A 25337-nucleotide genomic window follows, 5' to 3' on the forward strand; every position below is an offset into this window, starting at 1 on the left:
TAACCGAAGGATATGATAAGAGATGCCACCATTTATTCACAATTGCGGCCTCATTATTACTAAGACTAAGTTATTCGCTGGATATTGCATTATGATCCCACTTCTGATCTCCTTTGATCCCACTTCTGGACTCCGCCATTTTGAAATGTAAGTTTCGCGCGTTTTCCTCATTATTTTTGTGGTATCCAGCGACAACTTTGTATAAAATAAATTATACACTGGCATTGTAAATTTTCAATAATTGTTGACGCATAATATGTGGTTATGACCGATAGATATTATTTATAAATGTTGCGCAATGTGTTTTCTGTAATTTTATTTTCTCTTTTTTTAATAAAAGAAATGCCTTTTTTAAACTGTGTTTTAATTATTCACTCACATTACGAGTAATACGGACGAAACACAATCATGAATGAAAATGACAATACTCGGAGTTAAAATAGTTCATGTCTACAAGGAATAAAAATTATTCATGAATTGGATTAAAATATTGTCGCAACTCTATCTACCTACTATCAATATTAATGACATTACACAAGAGTGACATCAGTTTAACTGATTGTGTCTGGCCCGCGTGAGATAAACAAATGCCCCAGAATAAATATTTGTTATACAAGGGGGCAAAGTTTTATTATAACGTCGAGTGTGGAATTGAAAAACGAGCAAGAAAAAGGATATGGTTGAACCATCGAGCGAAGCGAGTCGTTCGAGATAGAATCCTGAACTTGCGAGTTTTTTAACAACTAGAAAAAATGAGTCATTATATTCACTACAGCGAGTCAACGAAAAAATGCGTTTATCACTGTTTCAGTAGTTCCACAGGTGGTAAACATTTTTAAAAATTCGCCTACTTTTATCAATTTTAAAGCAATTAATTTTGAAAAGTTCAAATTAACCCACTAGTGGATAAATTTATGCGGAAAGTTTTATCCATACAATTGACAAAACACGTGTTTCAGCTGTGAGGGAAAAATTTCATACTTTCCATTTATTATATTAAAGTTGCCAGTCATGAAATATGGCTGATAATATGTCTGTCATCCTGCGAGTCTTATAGTGTAAAGCCTGACTAGAAATATAATACTACGTGCCTGTTGCGGAATTTAACTAGAACTATTCTCTTCATACTATAATAAACTGTCACCGCGTATACTATCATTAGAATAACAGCGCCTTCTTGACAATAGTCATTCTGGTCAGGCGTTATACGTCATTGGCGTGGAAAAGGTTTAAAAAAAATGTAGGAAATGTATAAATTAAATCTCACATTCATTTCACTTATCGATTTATTGACTCCAGCGTATGTAAAACATTACAATAGTTAACCAGACGCTGACCAACGTAACCAACAATCCACCTTACTGCGAAAACGATTAGTTTGATATTACAATAATCATGTCTATACATTTCTGGTACTGATTTCTACCAATGGTAGCTTTCGATTATAATTATTATATGTTAGTTTTAAATAAAATCGTGTACGGCAGTGCATTGAATAGGATATTTTTAAAAGATAGCAAACTAGGTGGGAGTAAATGTTTTAAAAGTAAATAATTTATGATTTTAACTCTTTTCTTGGCAATGCATCGTAAAAGATACATATTATGTCTTTTTTTGTTCATAATTTGCGTTTTTAGTTTGCCAAGAAAATGTTTAAAAACAAAAGGTTTTGTGTCTGTGTATAAAATAAAAGAAAACAAAAGGGTATGATCACAAAAAATATAATTTGTTACCACTATTTACATTGAGTGACTACAAAAAATAATAGGACATTGTAAATCTACATGGTAACACTAAGCTAGCGGCACCTACTGACAACAAGCACTCAATAAGTTAATACATAAAGCAGGTCATACACTGTCAATAAATATTGATGACATTATTTCATATCGGCAAGGAACAGATTTGAATTGCGCATAATATATCTTAATAGTTTAAATATTATAAAAAATGCAATCTCAAGCTATTCAGTTTTGGGTATATCTTTAACATTTTTTTTGCGTGTCACACTTATATCTTACATAACTATTCATCATTATCATTGACAGTGCACGGACAGTAATAAATCACTTAGTGTCGCACCACGAAACAAAAATAATCAAAATTAATTGTCAATCAAACACTGTGAAAATTCGAAGACTTGTAAGCTTATTTAAATCGTCAATTTGTTAATAATAATAGACAATAAATTTGGCGTGAATGTGCTAATTTTATATTTTATTTGAACTTCATTAACAACTTTCTGTAGGCAAAAATAAGTAATATTAATATTACTTGGCAATAAAAACTGTTCAAACAATTTTCATTGTCTTAAGTGTAGGTATATAATTGTATAATGTCCCAAAAATCACAAAAAATCTAAATATAATACAAATAAGAGGAGTTCACTAAGCGCAGTGTATTATAAAATTCTCTATTTTCATCGAAATGACATAAAAACCCAACTATTATACAATAAATACACATCTTTGACATATTGAGACCAATATAAAATAATAGTTCAATGAACAATATAATCCAACTAAATTTGGTTAGTTTTTTAATTAAAAAAAATTATCACTAATATTTTTTTTACTTACGTATTACAATATTATAAATATCACTAAGTGTAATCACTTCTAGTGAATGAATGATTTATTTATTAGTCGATTATGCACCGGCTCCATACAAAATTAAACAAGCAATGACACCAGAAGAAAACCAATGTAAGGTTTTTTTACAATTTTAAGGCCAATTAGAACCAATGGTATAGAAGGGACATTAAAAATATTATAGACGAATTGTAACAATACTGTTCCATCTCAGAAACCCATATGTCGATAGGATATCGGGTCGAAATATAATCAACATATTTACAACACAATACAAAGGTTTTTTTTACTTGACAATGTATAATACCCCTGGCAGTTGGAAGGTTATGAATAGTATGATTAGCAGGCCTCGGATTATTTTTCGCATGGTAAGATGAAAGAAAACTATGGAGTCGATATTAAAACAATTAATCTTACTGAATGTAATTAAAATTATTTATGTAGTGTGATTTGGCAAGCCTTTTGCTTGGTAAAACTATATCAAATTAGTTTATTTTGTTTGGTTCAGACTACTTTGAAACGTAACCCTTTAAAGCAAAAGGCTTCCCAAATCACACCACATAAATACCGATCTGGCAGTTGGAAGGTTATGAATAGTATGATTAGTATACAGTATCCGAGGCCTGATAATGTTAATTTCTTGTATATATATTTTGTAATGTCGCTTCTACTTATGGCAATATCTTTATGCTTTTATCAGTCGTTATTTAAAACAGATACATTTAAAAAACTCGATTGTTTTAAACTATACAGGATGTCAAAACGAGTAAAAAGTAATTTTTCAACACGCAAGAACTTTTTGATGTTGTAATTTCTGATTTTCTACTGTGTCTGATAACACCCTGTATATTTAATATACAAAATGTAATGTGTAGTAACTGCGAGCACCAGAGTTAAAACATCTGTTAAATTATTTCAGAATCCCAAAAAGGATTAGGGTAATCTACGAAAAATAAAATAAAAAAGTGTGTAAAAATCTTCTAAATCGTGGTGTTTGTTTTGTACGAAAATGAATAGGCCGATTTTGCCTGGCATTTAGTGGAATGATATATCAGTCAGTTTTAAAGTACTCTTAAAAACTAAAAGAATCGTGCCTCGAGTCGATTTTTAAGTAAAAAAAAAAACTGTACCGCAATGTACTTGTAATTTTTCGTTTTTTTTTTTTTTGTATAATATGTGATACATTTTCGTAGAGTTTTTTTAGTCCATTGCCGGAAGGTAAGCTTGCCTAGGCTCTACGAAGCACTTACTCTAGTTTGGCCTATGAATGTACTACACATGGATAAGTTAAAAGAATCACAAGCCTTATGAAGACTCTAGGTGGCCGTACAAATACTGGAAACATATCTTAATGCCAACATATTAAAAAGCTTGTTTTATTTAATTTAAATGAGATCGGCTATCTATATAAAATTGTCAACACTAATTCCCATAAAAATAAATATATCGATATTAAAAAAAAAACTCATACCACTGCCCTTGAAACTTATATACATATTTTACTTAGTAAATTACTTTAAAACATACCATATTATAATAAGTTGTTACTAAAAAACATATGTTTCGTCTATTGTGGAAAAAACAGGATATGATGTATTTTTTCTGTGACATATGTTGATTTTTAGGTTCAAATTATGTTAAAAATAGTTTACTAAATAAATGAGATTATTATATGCGTGCCATTTGATTTTCCACAAGAAAAACTGTTCAATCTTATGTTTTATGGAAGACTTAACACTATTATGGGAAGATTTGGATGTCAATGTCACGTTTATACAAAAAACCGGCAATGGATTAAAAATAACTATTAACATACATTCATTACACGTTATGTATAAAGTATTTATACTAGGTGACGCGTACCGTACGCGTTTATAGTCAATAAATATCGAATAATACTAGGTATAACTTGACGCTAAATGAATATTACACATACAAGCTCCATGCTGTGTTTACTATTGATTTTTAAACGAATTTATAATAAATTATATCTCATTTACAAAAGGGGAAGATACAAATGGGCTAAGATTATACTCTAAAGGTTTAACCAAACCCATCGACACAGAATCAGCTTTCCAAAAATCGCCCGTTAACGCGTAGGTAAGCGTCTTTATACTAACGAGCGCCTTTTATTCGGCGAAAGCTGGTTCTGCGTCGATAGATTTGGGGAGACCCTAAACGTGGCTTTCTTTGTCTAATGATTCATCTTTGCTTAAAATTGTTTATAAAATCCTTTCTTTCCGAAATTACCTCGGAAATTCAGCAAAAGGAACCTTTAGGTAAAGAACACCACAACGAATATAATATAGTAAATAGTTACATGACATGAATGACGCTAAGTGTGCGTTTTTAATTATTTTATATATTACAATCTTAACTTAGTGAATAAGACATTTGTACAAAAGAGGGGTTTGGAAATAATCAATAGTAAACACAGCCAGGGCACCTCCGTTCTTACAACTACGTACATATCCGAATAAATATTTATTTAAGTATAAAATTAAAAAAACACAACTTGCTTTCTGCTTCGATATTCGTGCGCTAATACTACATTTATTTTATTATTAATCGCTCGCTAGGATAACGATTTTATCATATAACATTTAAACCGTTATTTTTTGAAAAATACTGGTTTATTATTTAAATATTGTTACACAATAAAATCACACTGAATGGCTTCATAGACCGATTTAACAGGCAACGTTGTCCGCGATAGAACTTTTAGTATTTACTACAATCGTTTTACTTTTACTAAATGCTCTAACCTCAGATACCGTATCACAAAACCTATCTATCATTCTTATAGATATACTAGAAACATCAAAGATTAAAAAACTACCAAATATGGCCGAACATCACAATGACACATGTCATTGTTTTTTATAATAAATATGTTATATTTTCTGTATAATTTGAATAATATATTATTTATTTAAACAATCAAATCAAACTTGACCTTTATACACAAATTTAAAACAGAAAAAAGGTAAAACAATGATATACATACATAAATTCATGTATTCTATATACATCAAAAGGAGTACGCAGAGGGCATGTAACTGGTGAAGTCTCAGTGCTTCTTTTAGCAATTAAATAAAAAAAATACCCATATCAAGGAAAACGAGAATGTACTATTGCGTAGAATTTTCTTTGAAAGGCAACATATTTGTATTTATTTTTAATAATTGTGGTTTCTAGCAAAGATTTCGTAATAAGGACAGAGTCCGCGGTGCCAAGTAACATTACACGAACATACGTCATATGATCACAAGTTACCACATCAACTGGTGAACAAGTTGTATTATATAATAGTATATAATAGACCGGAATATTGTAAATCAGGCTTATTGTATTGGGTTCGTTCTCAGTCGTTACGTTTAAAAGTTAAATACACCCTTTAATATAGTATACAATAGGTCTAAATCAAAATATCTTAATGATGAATCTCATAAAGCGTTGAGAGCAAGCGTTATTTCATACATCTCTTAACATTTTACCAATTAGCAGCTTCAAATAATAAACATCAGTTTCGCATATATGTTTTTCCATATCTTAAGGGCCCTAGAGTTAAGTGTGATAAGATCCTTTCTATGAATTATTACAAGAGAAATTCAGTTAAAGTGGCTTTTTTGCACATGACGTGTAAGGACTCTTAAGACAGGGAAAGCCACACAATTTATATTTAAACATAGTGGTATCGCATCATATAACCATTTTATTTAAAGCCTCATTCGACTTACGGAAGCGATATGATAATTTTCTTATTCGCTTGAAGCAAGGGAAATAAACGATTTGTAATCAAAAATATTCTGATGAACCGAACTAGAATCGAACCAGCGTCCTCCATTTACCAGACGGATGCCTATATGACCGGGTGTCACAGCGGCAAGGATCGAAGTTTCTAAGTATGTGACTATTTCTGGCTTGTGGCGTCCTTATATGCAGTATACTATTTTTATGGAATTTCTCAAAGGCTTATACATGTCGCCCCCGAATTAAGTTTTTTCCTGTTCTCGTAGCGTATAGTTTTTGTATGGAATTGCCCAAAGACATAGCTTGCCCCCGAATTGTGTTTTTTCTTGTTCTAAATGAGGAGGTATAGAATTTTCTCAAGGCACAGCTCGCCCCCGATTTAAGTTTTTTCTTGTTCTTGAAGAGTAGGAGAATAAAACATGTTCACCAGTATGCGGCTGCGATGGACTAGTTAACACTCGATGCGTCGTGGCGTGCTTTACCTGCGCGCGAATTCCGCTTTCATGGCTGCAACAATAATAAAAAAAATGCTTATTTTATTTTCGTTTAGCACCGTTATTTCATAAGACCTACGTTTGTCACCTTTAGGTTCACAAAGTACACATTGAAGTACAGTAAATTGAATTAATTAAAAAAAAGTCAAATATTTTAATGGCAATTCTTTGGTAAACAATACCATAATTTTTTATCAGATTAACTGGTTCAAATCAAAACAAATCCATTTTTATTGTCATTTACACTCAGGTTCCTTATTAACACTTTCAAATCAAGAACCCGACTGTCGTTTTTATGTGTCGTAGAAGCGTAGCCGATTACATGGGTTTCCCCGTATGTAGCAAAATGTGAAGACTTGTGTTTCGAAAGTGTTAAAGACTTGTGTTTCCCCAAACTTATCAAAGCAGAATCGGCTCTAGCCTACAAAAAAATCGCTTACGTGTCGTCATCGCTGAACGCATGTCCATACTAACGAGAGATTTTTGTTCGGCGAAAGCCGAATCCGCGTTGATAGATTTCGGGAGACCCTTTCCATGACAGTACTCACCGTCGAGTATCTCTCGCTTGATCTGCGTGAGCTGTGCTCACATCTCGCGCAGCATGTCCTGCTTGAAGGCTTCCCACTCGCCCGCCGACACGTAGCTCCGGCTACACCGCCGTGTCGCTGTCTACACGGAGTCACAGAGGACAGTACTCACCGTCGAGTATCTCTCGCTTGATCTGCGTGAGCTGCGCTCGCATCTCGCGCAGCATGTCCTGCTTGAAGGCTTCCCACTCGCCCGCCGACACGTAGCTCCGGCTACACCGCGGTGTCGCTGTCTACACGGAGTCACAGAGGACAGTACTCACCGTCGAGTATCTCTCGCTTGATCTGCGTGAGCTGCGCTCGCATCTCGCGCAGCATGTCCTGCTTGAAGGCTTCCCACTCGCCCGCCAACACGTAGCTCCGGCTACACCGCCGTGTCGCTGTCTACACGGAGTCACAGAGGACAGTACTCACCGTCGAGTATCTCTCGCTTGATCTGCGTGAGCTGCGCTCGCATCTCGCGCAGCATGTCCTGCTTGAAGGCTTCCCACTCGCCCGCCGACACGTAGCTCCGGCTACACCGCCGTGTCGCTGTCTACACGGAGTCACAGAGGACAGTACTCACCGTCGAGTATCTCTCGCTTGATCTGCGTGAGCTGCGCTCGCATCTCGCGCAGCATGTCCTGCTTGAAGGCTTCCCACTTAGGGCTGCCATCTCGAATTTCGCTAAACCCGGACAAAGATACAAAAAACCCGAACATTTGGCGTAAATCGCATTTTTTCCCCGGACGAGTCAAAATTTATTTTTAAACATCTGACCTGTGTAATTTGGGCATTTTCGAAAGAAACACCAAAAAAAAATTTTTCAAGGAAAATGTTAAAAAAACACCGTTCTTCTCCCGCCCCCCTTATCTCCGAAGTTTACCAACGAAAAATTGTGAACATTTTACGAAACATTGGCTTTGTGCTAAATATTACAGGAAAAATTAAATTGAGTGTGTATCTTGGAAACTGTTTTCTTAATTAACAAAAAACTTTTCAATTTTTCAAAATTATACGACATTTTACCTAAAACATTATCTTTAAAATAAAGTGAAAACTGTCGAATTGGTTAACATTATAAAGAATTGTCCCTGAAATGAAAACCATCATACTATACAGGTCGCGCAAATTAGAGAATTCAGCGAGAGATGGCACTACTATACACAATAATGCTCATTAGTACCTATACTTCTAGACAGTTATTAGAGTTACATGTATGAACTGAATTTTTTTTAACCATTGAAAGTTTGTACGAATACGGTACCCCCGGTGGGCGAGTCCGAGTCGCATTTGGCCGGTTTTTTATTATGTAAACAGATATTAGTTAATCAGCCAACTTCAATTCGCTGATAAATACTTAAATTCGATGAGGTGCTTCCTTACGTGAAAAGTGTCCGGGTTTTCCCCGGACACTTCTTGACTCCCCGCCCGGACGGCCCCCGGACGGCCTCCAAACTAGGACAAATCCGGGGAAACCCGGACGGATGGCAGCCCTATTCCCACTCGCCCGCCGACACGTAGCTCCGGCTACACCGCCGTGTCGCTGTCTACACGGAGTCACAGAGGACAGTACTCACCGTCAAGTATCTCTCGCTTGATCTGCGTGAGCTGCGCTCGCATCTCGCGCAGCATGTCCTGCTTGAAGGCTTCCCACTCGCCCGCCGACACGTAGCCTCCGGCTTCACCGCCGCCGTTTACTTGCTGTGGAACAATATATCGTACAATAAATAGAAGAACCTATTCAAATAAAGGACCAAATCTTGAAGAGGTTTACATTTTGAGCTAAGGTCATTATTGAGGCATTAAAAGCTTGTAATCTGCGCACCTTGTTCATGCCAATACAACTTTAATTACTTAATGATTTTCTAAGAAGAATAATTGTGTCGCTTAACTTCAAACCTGGGTAAATCCATTCTGCTTTAAGGTTGAATATATAAAAAATGTAATATGATCTGAAAGATAGTCAACCTTATGGCAGAATGGATTTACCCAGGTTTGAAGTTAAGTGACGCAATTTGTAACAAAGGAGAAGATTAAATACTTCATTAATGTAGAAATTATATTTAGTAACACACGTGCAGCACGATCTTCTCAAGTGTCATTCATGACATTTAACGCGCAGGCCGAATACAAGATGGCGCGCTCCTAATGGACGCGTTCAGGATAACTGTTAAGGCCGTGCTGCACGTTTGCGTTCGTGGCCCACAAATGGTCTCGACGGAAGATCAGCGCTGACCTTATGGTTAGCAATATGCTGAGGCGGGACCATTTCGTGGTAAACAACATTTATACTGTTTTTTTTATTATAACCATTTGTTTGTATTTTTTTTTATGTGTGTTTACCATGAATAAATGCTTTGTATTGTATTGTATTTGTATTGTAAAAAATACGTACCTTAAGTATAGTCTCCTCGCTAGCGGATCCGAAGCGCTTGCGAACCGAGCGTGGGGACTGAGGCGCTTGCGTCGCTGGCGACTCGGAGTTGGCTGTAAACAATAAAGCAGGTACATGAATATCTAATACATTTAAACAATCAATTCTTGTATATCTCGGATTGACGATCTCGGAAACCGCACTAAAGATTTCGCAGAAATATATTATCTGGGGGTTGGTTTTCGTGGGTGAAATATCGATCCACCTTAGTGCGTTTTCACATTATCCGATCCGATATCGGATGTCGGACCGATATCCCATACATTACAGGCGCCATCTTGGATTTTTTTCTATGGAAATCCTTCCGACATCCGATATCGGATCGGATAATGTGAAAACGGACTTAGTCTTAGGTCCCGAAAAACGCGAATGTACGTGTCTGTAATTGTTTGCAATAAACGCTGCGTTTTTAATTTTGTATACTAAAATCGGTCACATGTGTGGCGCGCCGTGTCCAATCTCTTAATTACAAAGGCTAATTTAATAGAAAAAAAATTGTACTTGCTGCAATACTAAGTGGCGACTGTTATATCCCTCTCTATCTCTCCGGGTCTCCATTAGCATGAAAGAGATAACAATACGACTCCAGTCGCCAGGTGTTGCGGCGAGTATAGTATATAAACTTACGCGTAGTGCCATTGCATGTGTTGGGAAGGCGGTGCGGTAGCGTGGCGGCGCGCTCCCACGTTTTCAGGGGCGTTGAGTTGCCGCTGTTGTCCCCTGACGATTCCTGAAGCATAAAAGTTACGGTGTTAAATAAAAATAGCCGATTCTACAAACTAAAACCAGCTTGGTGAGAAGTCGAGAGTCGCCCTGCCAAGATGACTGTGATTTTGATCAGGGTCTAAGTAATAAACCACTGTATTTAGTAAAGCGTTCTCTCCATCTAGGATTTCGTCAACTTCTCTATTTGTCACCGATAGGTAACTTAGTATAGAGGGCTACAATTGTCGCCACTAGGTATGTTTACGAACGCCCTGCTGCCGGAACTAGATTCGACAGCAGGAATGTCGCATCTGCATTAGCAAAAGTGCCCAAAACTGTACAGGTGCCGTAGCCGAATGGTATTTCTCCGACGAAACGAAAACGAAACGCCGCGAAAGGTAGTCTGGCCCTATCGCGCCAATAAGCAAGAGCGATAGAGATAGATATCTACGAGCGTTTCGTTTCCTGAGCGTTTTCTTACTTTCCGTTTGTCACCGTTAGGTTGCTTATCATAAAATCGATCAGTTATGTCTATGTTTATCACCGAAAGGTACAGATGTAGTGCGAAAAGGGTTTCCTTCGTATTTTTCCGGAAACGTTCGTATTTCGAGGGTTTAATAGTGAAACCCGATAAATCGGGATAATTTTTCATTGAAATACGAAGGCAAATTTTTTCGCACTACATCTGTATACAAGTATATGTGTGTTACCTCTGCGCGGTCAAGGTGCGCCCGGCGGCGTGCTAGTGTGCGTTGCATCTCGTGCATCATGCAGTGCATGTTGTTGTTGCCGCGCGCGCTGCCGCCGGAGCTCGAGGAGGAGGGGGAGTGCTCGTGAGTGGGCCCGCTTGCTGTAGTTATTGTATACAAGTATATGTGTGTTACCTCTGCGCGGTCAAGGTGCGCCCGGCGGCGTGCTAGTGTGCGTTGCATCTCGTGCATCATGCAGTGCATGTTGTTGTTGCCGCGCGCGCTGCCGCCGGAGCTCGAGGAGGAGGGGGAGTGCTCGTGAGTGGGCCCGCTTGCTGTAGTTATTGTATACAAGTATATGTGTGTTACCTCTGCGCGGTCAAGGTGCGCCCGGCGGCGTGCTAGTGTGCGTTGCATCTCGTGCATCATGCAGTGCATGTTGTTGTTGCCGCGCGCGCTGCCGCCGGAGCTCGAGGAGGAGGGGGAGTGCTCGTGAGTGGGCCCGCTTGCTGTAGTTATTGTATACAAGTATATGTGTGTTACCTCTGCGCGGTCAAGGTGCGCCCGGCGGCGTGCTAGTGTGCGTTGCATCTCGTGCATCATGCAGTGCATGTTGTTGTTGCCGCGCGCGCTGCCGCCGGAGCTCGAGGAGGAGGGGGAGTGCTCGTGAGTGGGCCCGCTTGCTGTAGTTATTGTATACAAGTATATGTGTGTTACCTCTGCGCGGTCAAGGTGCGCCCGGCGGCGTGCTAGTGTGCGTTGCATCTCGTGCATCATGCAGTGCATGTTGTTGTTGCCGCGCGCGCTGCCGCCGGAGCTCGAGGAGGAGGGGAGTGCTCGTGAGTGGGCCCGCTTGCTGTAGTTATTGTATACAAGTATATGTGTGTTACCTCTGCGCGGTCAAGGTGCGCCCGGCGGCGTGCTAGTGTGCGTTGCATCTCGTGCATCATGCAGTGCATGTTGTTGTTGCCGCGCGCGCTGCCGCCGGAGCTCGAGGAGGAGGGGGAGTGCTCGTGAGTGGGCCCGCTTGCTGTAGTTATTGTATACAAGTATATGTGTGTTACCTCTGCGCGGTCAAGGTGCGCCCGGCGGCGTGCTAGTGTGCGTTGCATCTCGTGCATCATGCAGTGCATGTTGTTGTTGCCGCGCGCGCTGCCGCCGGAGCTCGAGGAGGAGGGGAGTGCTCGTGAGTGGGCCCGCTTGCTGTAGTTATTGTATACAAGTATATGTGTGTTACCTCTGCGCGGTCAAGGTGCGCCCGGCGGCGTGCTAGTGTGCGTTGCATCTCGTGCATCATGCAGTGCATGTTGTTGTTGCCGCGCGCGCTGCCGCCGGAGCTCGAGGAGGAGGGGGAGTGCTCGTGAGTGGGCCCGCTTGCTGTAGTTATTGTATACAAGTATATGTGTGTTACCTCTGCGCGGTCAAGGTGCGCCCGGCGGCGTGCTAGTGTGCGTTGCATCTCGTGCATCATGCAGTGCATGTTGTTGTTGCCGCGCGCGCTGCCGCCGGAGCTCGAGGAGGAGGGGGAGTGCTCGTGAGTGGGCCCGCTTGCTGTAGTTATTGTATACAAGTATATGTGTGTTACCTCTGCGCGGTCAAGGTGCGCCCGGCGGCGTGCTAGTGTGCGTTGCATCTCGTGCATCATGCAGTGCATGTTGTTGTTGCCGCGCGCGGCCGCCGGAGCTCGAGGAGGAGGGGAGTGCTCGTGAGTGGGCCCGCTTGCTGTAGTTATTGTATACAAGTATATGTGTGTTACCTCTGCGCGGTCAAGGTGCGCCCGGCGGCGTGCTAGTGTGCGTTGCATCTCGTGCATCATGCAGTGCATGTTGTTGTTGCCGCGCGCGCTGCCGCCGGAGCTCGAGGAGGAGGGGGAGTGCTCGTGAGTGGGCCCGCTTGCTGTAGTTATTGTATACAAGTATATGTGTGTTACCTCTGCGCGGTCAAGGTGCGCCCGGCGGCGTGCTAGTGTGCGTTGCATCTCGTGCATCATGCAGTGCATGTTGTTGTTGCCGCGCGCGCTGCCGCCGGAGCTCGAGGAGGGGGAGTGCTCGTGAGTGGGCCCGCTTGCTGTAGTTATTGTATACAAGTATATGTGTGTTACCTCTGCGCGGTCAAGGTGCGCCCGGCGGCGTGCTAGTGTGCGTTGCATCTCGTGCATCATGCAGTGCATGTTGTTGTTGCCGCGCGCGCTGCCGCCGGAGCTCGAGGAGGGGGAGTGCTCGTGAGTGGGCCCGCTTGCTGTAGTTATTGTATACAAGTATATGTGTGTTACCTCTGCGCGGTCAAGGTGCGCCCGGCGGCGTGCTAGTGTGCGTTGCATCTCGTGCATCATGCAGTGCATGTTGTTGTTGCCGCGCGCGCTGCCGCCGGAGCTCGAGGAGGAGGGGAGTGCTCGTGAGTGGGCCCGCTTGCTGTAGTTATTGTATACAAGTATATGTGTGTTACCTCTGCGCGGTCAAGGTGCGCCCGGCGGCGTGCTAGTGTGCGTTGCATCTCGTGCATCATGCAGTGCATGTTGTTGTTGCCGCGCGCGCTGCCGCCGGAGCTCGAGGAGGAGGGGAGTGCTCGTGAGTGGGCCCGCTTGCTGTAGTTATTGTATACAAGTATATGTGTGTTACCTCTGCGCGGTCAAGGTGCGCCCGGCGGCGTGCTAGTGTGCGTTGCATCTCGTGCATCATGCAGTGCATGTTGTTGTTGCCGCGCGCGCTGCCGCCGGAGCTCGAGGAGGAGGGGGAGTGCTCGTGAGTGGGCCCGCTTGCTGTAGTTATTGTATACAAGTATATGTGTGTTACCTCTGCGCGGTCAAGGTGCGCCCGGCGGCGTGCTAGTGTGCGTTGCATCTCGTGCATCATGCAGTGCATGTTGTTGTTGCCGCGCGCGCTGCCGCCGGAGCTCGAGGAGGAGGGGGAGTGCTCGTGAGTGGGCCCGCTTGCTGTAGTTATTGTATACAAGTATATGTGTGTTACCTCTGCGCGGTCAAGGTGCGCCCGGCGGCGTGCTAGTGTGCGTTGCATCTCGTGCATCATGCAGTGCATGTTGTTGTTGCCGCGCGCGCTGCCGCCGGAGATCGAGGAGGAGGGGAGTGCTCGTGAGTGGGCCCGCTTGCTGTAGTTATTGTATACAAGTATATGTGTGTTACCTCTGCGCGGTCAAGGTGCGCCCGGCGGCGTGCTAGTGTGCGTTGCATCTCGTGCATCATGCAGTGCATGTTGTTGTTGCCGCGCGCGCTGCCGCCGGAGCTCGAGGAGGAGGGGGAGTGCTCGTGAGTGGGCCCGCTTGCTGTAGTTATTGTATACAAGTATATGTGTGTTACCTCTGCGCGGTCAAGGTGCGCCCGGCGGCGTGCTAGTGTGCGTTGCATCTCGTGCATCATGCAGTGCATGTTGTTGTTGCCGCGCGCGCTGCCGCCGGAGCTCGAGGAGGAGGGGGAGTGCTCGTGAGTGGGCCCGCTTGCTGTAGTTATTGTATACAAGTATATGTGTGTTACCTCTGCGCGGTCAAGGTGCGCCCGGCGGCGTGCTAGTGTGCGTTGCATCTCGTGCATCATGCAGTGCATGTTGTTGTTGCCGCGCGCGCTGCCGCCGGAGCTCGAGGAGGAGGGGAGTGCTCGTGAGTGGGCCCGCTTGCTGTAGTTATTGTATACAAGTATATGTGTGTTACCTCTGCGCGGTCAAGGTGCGCCCGGCGGCGTGCTAGTGTGCGTTGCATCTCGTGCATCATGCAGTGCATGTTGTTGTTGCCGCGCGCGCTGCCGCCGGAGCTCGAGGAGGAGGGGGAGTGCTCGTGAGTGGGCCCGCTTGCTGTAGTTATTGTATACAAGTATATGTGTGTTACCTCTGCGCGGTCAAGGTGCGCCCGGCGGCGTGCTAGTGTGCGTTGCATCTCGTGCATCATGCAGTGCATGTTGTTGTTGCCGCGCGCGCTGCCGCCGGAGCTCGAGGAGGAGGGGGAGTGCTCGTGAGTGGGCCCGCTTGCTGTAGTTATTGTATACAAGTATATGTGTGTTACCTCTGCGCGGTCAAGGTGCGCCCGGCGGCGTGCTAGTGTGCGTTGCATCTCGTGCATCATGCAGTGCATGTTGTTGTTGCCGCGCGCGCTGCCGCCGGAGCTCGAGGAGGAGGGGGAGTGCTCGTGAGTGGGCCCGCTTGCTGTAGTTATTGTATACAAGTATTTTTTTATTTTTTTTTTTATTTTATTTAATAAGAAACAAACAGTCACATATATGTACATTGACATAGATTAAAGCACTTAAATTGCAGACTTACAGTTTCCTTAAAGAGAATATTACTTACAAACCATAACATGCTATAAGTAGATCTAGCTCGATACATTTTCAATATGTGAAGTGCAAACTCGAATGAACTAGAAAAGAAAAAAAAAAAAACAAACTAAATAAAAAGAAAACAATCAAAAACAGAAGAGGAAAACCGTATTAAGCAAACCAAAATTACAAATATCTATAACACTGTGATACATTGCAATGATAAGCGTTTAAAACTGCATACATTTTCATGGAATATATCAATGTGACTAAATTTCTTGTCATACGTCCTGCACGCCCTTTTAATGAAACAGTTCCTAGCATAAGCTGTCCCACTGCGGGTGATATGAAAAAGAGGTTTCTGTCTACAAGTTCGTTCGCGACGACGGGGTACCCTAAAGGAAAGAGAGCTTAACAACGACGGGGCATCAATGATATTATTTACGATTTTGTATAGAGTCAGAACGTCAATACGTTCGCGGCGAGAACTTAAAAGAGTAAATTTTCGACTTTCGGGGGTGGTGTAGTCTATATAATTATTTCTTATGCGGTACTCGATGGTCTTAACAAATTTCTTTTGCACTTTTTCAATTCTGTCACTGTGAATTTTATAAAGAGGGTTCCAAACAGCGCTAGCAAATTCTAACCTACTACGAATGTAACTATTAAACAATATCTTATAAGTCGAAAGTTTCCTAAAAGGCTTTCCAATACGCAATATGAAACCCAGTTGCTTAAAAGATTTATTTAATATGTTATCAATGTGGGGTACAAAGGTAAGTTTTGAATCAAAAATTACACCAAGGTCCCGAATTTGATTAACGCGTGTCAACTCTTTGTTGCAAAGTGAGTACTTATAATTTAAAGTTGTGAGTTTTCTACTAAAACTGATAACAAAGCATTTATCTGGGTTTAAGAAAAGGTTATTAGAGGAGCAGAAATTTTGAAATTTTGTTAAATCATTCTGCAAGGCATTGCAGTCTTCAATATCTTTTACCACTCTAAAAATCTTTGTGTCGTCGGCATACAATAGCATATTAGAACCATTTACACATTTTGTAATGTCATTTATATATAGTACAAACAACAGAGGCCCTAAATGTGACCCCTGTGGTACTCCAGAAGTGATAGGTCTATACTGAGATGAGTATCCCTGCACAGCGACTGCCTGCGAACGATTCTCCACATATGATTTTACCCAGCGAAACAAGTCACCGTGTATACCGAGTTGCCAAAGCTTCAAAAGCAAGCGTTCATGGCAGATTTTGTCAAAAGCCTTGGCAAAATCGGTATACACCGCGTCAACCTGACACTTGTTATCTAATGCATTTAGTAAAATTTCAGTGTAGGTTAAAAGGTTTGAGTCCACACTACGACCGCTAAGAAAGCCGTGCTGGTCCGGAATGATATGACGACGTAATGCAGAGGAAAGTTGGTCAGTAACAATTTTTTCAAGAATCTTCCCAAACTGACACAGCTTCGATATCGGCCGGTATTTTTCTATTTCTGCGCTTACGTCTCCTTTTGGTATGGGTGTCACCAACGCCCGTTTCCACATCATTGGTACGGAACCCTCCTTGAGAGACTTTTGGAAAAGTAATGTGAGAGGTAATGTCAAGCTAGAAGAACAATTTTTAATTAAAACAGGAGGAATGCCATCAGGACCGGAACCCTTATTAATATTTATACGTTTGAGATATCTATGTACAAGGTCCTTTGTTATGAAAATAGTATTTATATCCAGGACCGTATCGCTGACAGGTGTAAGATTATTTAGGTCTACGGAGCTATTACTAGGTATTTCAAAAACAGAGTGGAAGTGTTCATTGAATAAGTCACAAACCTGCGCTCCATCTGAGGCTGACATTCCCTTGTAGTGCATAATCTGAGGGAAACCATTTTTAGCAGAAATTGATTTTATGTAAGTCCAAAAAAATTTAGGGTGGTTCTTAATTTTACCTTCGGTATGATTAATATAATTTTTATAACACACCTGTTCCAATTTTAAGATTCTTTTTTTAGTAATTTATAAGTGTCTAAATCCAAAGGGTTTCCGTACGTTTTCCACCGTTTATGAGATTTCTTTTTTTCGTTTAAAAGCCTTCTAAGTGATCTATTGTGCCATGGAGGTCTGGAACAAGATGTGCGTTGAGGGTTCTTAGGAACAAATTTATCGATTAAGTCATTTAAGATGTCGTAAAAAACAACTACACAATCCTCAAGCGGGCGGCTTGAAAAAAGTTGCGTCCACTCAATATTAAATAACGCACTATTTATTTCATTAAAATTAGCCTTATAGTAACAGTATATAAAATTAGGGGCCGGTTTGAGCGGACGAGCATGTAGTAAATTTAATTCAATTTTGAGGGCTTTATGGTGCATATCTTCAGGTGTCAACAGATCGTTACAAGCCAAAACAGTGCAATTTTTATTACAAAAAATAAGATCTAAGATACGTTGATTTATATTATAGCAACTATTGTATTGTTCTAAGCCTGAAAAGGACAGAAAATCTGTTAATAATTGCAAAGGTAAAGTGTTATGGTTAATAAGACTCATTTTGTGTGAATCCGCCTTAAACCACTGCGCGTCAGATATATTAAAGTCGCCAGTAATAAGAAATGTGTCATGAGGATTATCTATTACTAACTGGCTACAAATATCAAAAAAGTTGTCTAATGTATCTTTATAAAGAGGCCCGTGCGGAATGTAAATACAACAAATATTTAAAAACGATTGTCCTTGGAAATCTTGCTGAGATAAAGATAAAGGCAAGGCTACCCATATGCACTCGGAGGACGCGGGAGAGGGGCACGGCCAACTCCGCTGCGCCGGCAGGTACTCGCGGCGCACGGCGACTGCAACTCCCCCGCCCCGCTCCGCGCCGCTCGAGTCAGCTGATCGGTCGCAGCGGTATACAACATATCTATTGTCAAATATTTCCCTGTCGTAAAAGTTAGCATTTAACCAGCTCTCGGTGATACAAATAAAATCGTAATCGGATATAGCCACATTTGAGTAGAAGTCGTGTGTTTTCGTGCGAAGACCCCGTACGTTCTGATAATAACCGACAAAATTATTAGCTGAGATTGACATTAAAATATAAGTTAAGTACAAGAATTTGTGTAATTGTATATGTTTTGCGAAAATACCATTGTGAGACAGAAATATATTCAATGCAGGATTGGCGAATTAAATAAAACAAAAAATATTTATATTTTTCTATATAAAAAAAACAAAAACAAAAGAACTGTTTCATTGGCGTTGCAGGTTAAAATATTACGACTATTACGAGTGTTGTAATCATTATGAGGCACAACAAACACGCTTATATAGGCACCTTTTTGACAGTAAATTATAACAACAATATTTAACAACAATAAAAGTCACTTGATCTTGTTGAAGTCAAAGTGATTGTCAATCACCATGACTCGAGACGTCTCCGTTTTTCTTGCTAGAATTTTGCAGTCTCTAATCCACAGATAGGCAATTTTGTTGTCTCTCTTTAATTCTCGTGCTCGCTTAAGTAACTGCTTGCTGGCCGGAGTGAGATGGTCGCCCAGGTACAGGTTCAAGGCCGGCCCGTTGAGGCCGATAGAAGAAGTCGTGATGCCTTTACGCGCACGAACGGCCGAAAGAAGTTGGTCCTTGTATAAGCGACGGGTGAACCTCACGATCACCGCAGGTTCACGAATACTCGAAGGTCGCTCCGAATCGCCATTGCCGCCATCACCGCTATTTACAGGCTGGAAACGTCGGACCCGCTGCACACTATCTATAAACTGGGCCTCCATTTTTAATCCCACTACAGTATAAATGGAATCAAGAACACTTATTAAGTTTTCGCCTTTTTTGAATGGCAAGCCGGAAATTTCAACGTTATTTATTCTTGAGTATTGTTCTCGTGGGTAGTTATAACCATTTTTGCCGAGTTTAAGTCGGTTTGAAGCTTAGATATCAGGGATGTTTTTCCTTCTACTATATTTATCCGGTCCTCCGTGTCGGATAATCGAGGTTCAAACTCATCTAATTTTGTGTTGATATTGCTGATGCTTTCTTTGCAAAACTGCAGGTCTACTTTTAGCAAACTGAAGTCAGCACGAAATTCTTTAATTTCCTTCAACACGGACGCAAATCCTTGATCCAGTTGCGATGGAAGATCAGATTCGACGGGACTTGCAGGAGCACCACTGGTCGATTTTTGCAGAACATGTTGTCTTTCTGAAGGCGCGGGCGCGGTATTTATGTCGGGTGGCGCTAAGTTATTATTGCCGGTGCGGCAAGAAACGCAGCGCCAGCTGCCTTTCTTATCGCTTGTCATCTTGCGGTATGTAGTTTCTAGGAGACCAGCACAGCCAAAATGAAGAGTTCCTTTACAATTATTGCAGAATACACCGTCAGTAACATTCAAGGTTTGTAATCGTATTAACGAGGCGCGTTCGGACGGCGTAAACAAATGAGTCACGATAGGTTAAACAGAACAGCCGATCGGAACGAGCGCGCGACGATCACTGATGAAGTATATGAAGTATATGTGTGTTACCTCTGCGCGGTCAAGGTGCGCCCGGCGGCGTGCTAGTGTGCGTTGCATCTCGTGCATCATGCAGTGCATGTTGTTGTTGCCGCGCGCGCTGCCGCCGGAGCTCGAGGAGGAGGGGAGTGCTCGTGAGTGGGCCCGCTTGCTGTAGTTATTGTATACAAGTATATGTGTGTTACCTCTGCGCGGTCAAGGTGCGCCCGGCGGCGTGCTAGTGTGCGTTGCATCTCGTGCATCATGCAGTGCATGTTGTTGTTGCCGCGCGCGCTGCCGCCGGAGCTCGAGGAGGAGGGGGAGTGCTCGTGAGTGGGCCCGCTTGCTGTAGTTATTGTATACAAGTATATGTGTGTTACCTCTGCGCGGTCAAGGTGCGCCCGGCGGCGTGCTAGTGTGCGTTGCATCTCGTGCATCATGCAGTGCATGTTGTTGTTGCCGCGCGCGCTGCCGCCGGAGCTCGAGGAGGAGGGGAGTGCTCGTGAGTGGGCCCGCTTGCTGTAGTTATTGTATACAAGTATATGTGTGTTACCTCTGCGCGGTCAAGGTGCGCCCGGCGGCGTGCTAGTGTGCGTTGCATCTCGTGCATCATGCAGTGCATGTTGTTGTTGCCGCGCGCGCTGCCGCCGGAGCTCGAGGAGGAGGGGGAGTGCTCGTGAGTGGGCCCGCTTGCTGTAGTTATTGTATACAAGTATATGTGTGTTACCTCTGCGCGGTCAAGGTGCGCCCGGCGGCGTGCTAGTGTGCGTTGCATCTCGTGCATCATGCAGTGCATGTTGTTGTTGCCGCGCGCGCTGCCGCCGGAGCTCGAGGAGGAGGGGGAGTGCTCGTGAGTGGGCCCGCTTGCTGTAGTTATTGTATACAAGTATATGTGTGTTACCTCTGCGCGGTCAAGGTGCGCCCGGCGGCGTGCTAGTGTGCGTTGCATCTCGTGCATCATGCAGTGCATGTTGTTGTTGCCGCGCGCGCTGCCGCCGGAGCTCGAGGAGGAGGGGGAGTGCTCGTGAGTGGGCCCGCTTGCTGTAGTTATTGTATACAAGTATATGTGTGTTACCTCTGCGCGGTCAAGGTGCGCCCGGCGGCGTGCTAGTGTGCGTTGCATCTCGTGCATCATGCAGTGCATGTTGTTGTTGCCGCGCGCGCTGCCGCCGGAGCTCGAGGAGGAGCCGGAGTGCTCGGCGCCGCCGGGAGGTGACGCGTCCGCGTTCGCCGCTAGAGTGCCCGCTTGCTGCAATTGTAATGATATGGGTTAATAGAGAACGTAGCAAGGGGATCTTCTTGTTCTTTGCCTAAAAAAATAAATCATTTATTCAGAAAAAGTAACCTGGCTACATTTATTGTAAAAACAGTTTGTTGGCGGAGATATGCTCTCATATAACTAAGCCTATTTATAAGCTATAACAGGTTTATTCTCTTCCCACTTTATGTAGGGTCGGGTCATTCTACAGCGCTGGAACGCTTTGTCCTGGGTTGTCGGGTCGGGCAGGTTTTCCTCCTGTAGGAGTTTGGTCACGCTGGTCCACTAGGTAGAAGGGGGGCGTCCTCTACTTTATCATACTCTGGCAGGCATAGTGCTTTTCTAACTACATGTAGCAAGGGAATGTGTTTGGATAATGTTAGGATCAGGATATCAGTCGTATGAAACCATGTGTTTATTGTTAACCGTTTAAAAGATGCTTTTACATTAGATAAAAAATTAGCCTACTTATATAAGTAGGTTACAAATTAATTTCGAGATTTGAACTTCTATAAAAATAAAACATAGATCTAAATTCAAAGTCGGTCCGGGTTAAGACTTATGATATTAAGATTCGGTAATCCTGAATTAAAGCGGTTTCGGAGACACTTTCGACTACGATTCGGCCATCGTAATTTAAAATACTCTTTCAATGATTTCTCGTTCTACTACTCAGAGATAGCTACGTAGCCAAATGCACAAACGATTAAGACGATATCGGTATGGTAGTACGCGGTTTCTATCGCTGTTTGTTATCGGCGCAATAGAGCCACACTGCGTCTCGATCGGTGTGTAGCGTCAACGATCGTCATCGAGCTAGGCAGGTCGTTTGAGATGGAGCAGACCGCTGACCTTGGCCTGGCGCTTGAGGCGCGCCTGCTGCAGCTGCGCGGCCAGGCCGGACAGGTCGGGCTGCGCGGGCTGCGGCGGCGGCGGCGGCGGCGGCGGGGACGCCACCGAGGAGGACGCCGTCGACCCCCCCGGCGGCGGCGGGGGAGGGGGCGGGCCCCCGCCGGGGGCAGGAGGCGCCGGCGGGGCTGCGGGCTGGAGGAACAAACATTCTATTGTTACAACACGTTCACCGCTGTGGGAGTATACTCTTGGGTCGACACGTTCGTTTTTCATCATGATTCTGCTTTCGTCAGCCATTTTTCATTCGTCAACTTAGACTGCAGTCGTTATCGTCTTTGACCATAATGAGTTGTTGACTTTTTTCTTATTTCGACTCGATTGTTTTTCGTCATTTCGTATTTGGTCATATTATAAGTTTGTACCGACCTAAGACTACGAAAAACAGATTTAACAGCCAACATCACAAGTAAAAACCCTAAAAACGAGACGGATTAAGATAGAGATGAACAACAAAATTGACCACAGTTGAAAAAGACCGTGACGAATAACGAATGGCTGACGAAAACAAAATTTGACAAATTTAGAAACGTGATAAACAATCGTGTCGACCCATATACCGCAGTGGGGGATCTGAAAACCTCTTACGGCCCGACTACGACATTAGTCTAAGCACGACAGCGGTGAGCGACAACCATACGTGCGAATGAAAAGTTCCTTCGCCGTGTCTCGCTCCAGTGTATGGCCGCCGCTCACCGCTGTCGCGCTTAGACCGATGTCGTGGCTGGGCCGTTACGAATTATGCTTAATTACCAGTTACAGATGCGAAAAGCCTCTTTTTCGTATTTTTACAAAAACGCTCGTATTTGTGATGCCGGTTCGAACGGTGTCAGTGCGTCTTATTGTATTATTGTCGAGGCGAAATAACACTTTAAATCATCGCATTCTGTATACATTTTTTTCTACTCCCGTACTGTTATTCTTGAGTTACAAGGTCGTGCAGAGAACTTTAAAACCCTACATAAAAGATGACAGGACAAGTCTATCTAGTCTATACCCTGAAAACATTTAGTAGCAATAGCACGATATAGCTGTTAAAGTTCAGTAAACACATTGCTACCAACTTAACAAACCAATCACTTCATCGTAGAAAATTAAAATGTTGCCAACCTTAGAATGTCAGATGAAGCCTGGCATTCGCAGAGTCAAGTCTCGTTCGTTTTCTGCTGCGTTCATTGGCAACGCATCGAATCGCATTCAAATGTATGAGAACTCGATTCAACTCGGCTCGATTCGTCTTAGTGGCCAGGCTTCAGAGAACCATACCATAGACAGTTTTATTTTCATGTTTGCACTCAAACTGCATTATTCAAAATGGTAGGCGGTCCACTAGATAACTAAGATGACCGGAATTAGGTATTTGTTGAATTTATAATTTTCTTTCAAAGTAAGTGCTTGGTCGTAGAAAAAGTATTGTATGCAACGGTGTTTAACTGAGTCAAAAAATGCTCGTGGCGTCTTTATTAACAATTTTTCTACTCCCGTACTGTTATTCGTGAGTTACAAGGTCGTGCATAGAACTTAAAAACCCTACATAAAAGATGTCAGGACAAGTCTATCTAGTCTATACCCTGAAAACATTTAGTAGCAGTAGCACGATATAGCTGTTACAGTTCAGTAAATACATTGCTACCAACTTAACAAACCAATTCGCAGAGTCGAGACTCCTTCGTTTTCTGCTGCGTTCATTGGCGACGCGTCGAATCGTATTCAAATGTATGAGAACTCGATTCAACTCAGCTCGATTCGTCTTAGTGGCCAGGCTTCAAAGAACCATACCATAGACAGTTTTATTTTCATGTTTGCACTCAAACTGCATATTCAAAATGGTAGGCGGACCACTAGATAACTAAGATGATTGAAAGTAGGTATTTGTTGATTTATAATTTTCTTTCAAAATAAGTGCTTGGTCGTAGAACAAGTATTGTATGCAACGGTGTTTAACTGAGTCAAAAAATGCTCGTGGCGTCTTTATTAACAATTTTCGGCTTCGCCTGAAATTGTTACCCACGCCACTCACCTTTTTTGACCTCTGTTAACCACCAGTTGCATAAAATACTATTAAAATCACACACGAGTGACATGATAAAATAAAATTACTCTACCTTTCGAAAAGTTCGTACAAAAATTAAGGAAAAAGTTAAATTTGTTTTTATTATTCCTATTTTATTACCAAGATTTTTCTGATGAATTAAGATTTTAGTAAGTTTTGTTTCGTCAGTCGTTTTTTATTTCAATTTATAAATATCGGGTAATTTGATGTCCGTTGACACTTTGCTAGGACATCAGTCTTCCGCAACTACGACCGGTGCGACTTGGCCAAAACGTTGAAAAAAAAAAATTATGCTATTTCATTGCTAATAAGCGTTTTGAATGATTCACGGTTATTTTCATTAGACTTATATTGACCGGGATATAAACCGTGATTACCTTTTTGATTTTTGTCGAGCTCCCGATATTTCGAGCCAGTTGCATGCATCATGATCACAAAAAACCACAGAAAGGTAATCACGGTCAATATATAGTACATTACATCAGAGGCCGGGAAAATGAGGATTTCCGGCCAAGTGGGTATATACGAGGCCGGGAATCCGTTTTCACGCCGAGGCATGTTGCTTTTCTCAAACATACTTACAATGAAATAAAAAAAAAATGCTCTAAAGGACAATATTTTATAAAAAAAAGTTACTTTGCAGGCCTAGGCCTAAAAAATAATATGAAATCCCTTTACAGTCCTCTCGAGTTGTTGCGCCCAAAAAGCGATACTTCCCAGCCCATTTTAAGGAACGTAAAGACAATATTTCATTGCATGTTTGAGAAAAGTCTATTTCATTGCTCTCGTCTCATGTCTGACTTAAAAAATATAAAACAGAAAGAAAAAACTAACCGCTGGAGGAGGTTGAGGCGCAGCCGGTGGCGTTGGCGGTGCTACAGGGCCCTGTAAAAAATATCAACATGATTATTTATTAAAAATTACAACATTTATAAACTTAAACGCTAAAGCTACCTTTTGTCTCAAATACAAACTTGTAATGATATTGTCCCAGAGCTGTAAGAACCTCTTTTTGACACATGACAGCGTCCACAAAACGTAAACTCGCGCAACCTAATGAAATTTTAAATAAAATCCTGTAATAATATTTTAAAAAATCAAGTACTTAAAA

The 25337-nt window shown here is 42.5% G+C and overlaps 1 protein-coding gene and 1 long non-coding RNA gene across 2 annotated transcripts in view; both read right to left on the reverse strand.

Moving 5' to 3' along the window:
• Positions 1-6629: 6629 nt before the first annotated feature.
• LOC125237105 lies at positions 6630-7531 on the reverse strand. The gene is made up of 2 exons (XR_007178290.1): positions 7387-7531; positions 6630-6851 (listed from the first exon to the last, which is right to left on the reverse strand). It is a non-coding gene; the product is annotated as an uncharacterized LOC125237105 (long non-coding RNA).
• Positions 7532-7668: 137 nt separating this feature from the next.
• The window catches only part of LOC125236940, a 49687-nt gene continuing 32018 nt past the window's right edge, over positions 7669-25337 (reverse strand). The window contains 19 exon segments of the mRNA XM_048143859.1: positions 7669-7805; positions 7840-7956; positions 7991-8080; positions 8985-9108; positions 9803-9894; positions 10469-10571; positions 11257-12091; positions 12181-12265; positions 12514-13473; positions 13895-14167; positions 14416-14688; positions 14937-15383; positions 16970-17081; positions 18278-18553; positions 20213-20352; positions 20454-20955; positions 21130-21255; positions 22117-22308; positions 25061-25111. Of these exon segments, the coding sequence (XP_047999816.1) occupies positions 7669-7805; positions 7840-7956; positions 7991-8080; positions 8985-9108; positions 9803-9894; positions 10469-10571; positions 11257-12091; positions 12181-12265; positions 12514-13473; positions 13895-14167; positions 14416-14688; positions 14937-15383; positions 16970-17081; positions 18278-18553; positions 20213-20352; positions 20454-20955; positions 21130-21255; positions 22117-22308; positions 25061-25111 (4935 nt within the window).

The sequence above is a fragment of the Leguminivora glycinivorella genome, chromosome 20 (assembly GCF_023078275.1).
Source record: "Leguminivora glycinivorella isolate SPB_JAAS2020 chromosome 20, LegGlyc_1.1, whole genome shotgun sequence".
Lineage (NCBI taxonomy): Eukaryota > Metazoa > Arthropoda > Insecta > Lepidoptera > Tortricidae > Leguminivora > Leguminivora glycinivorella.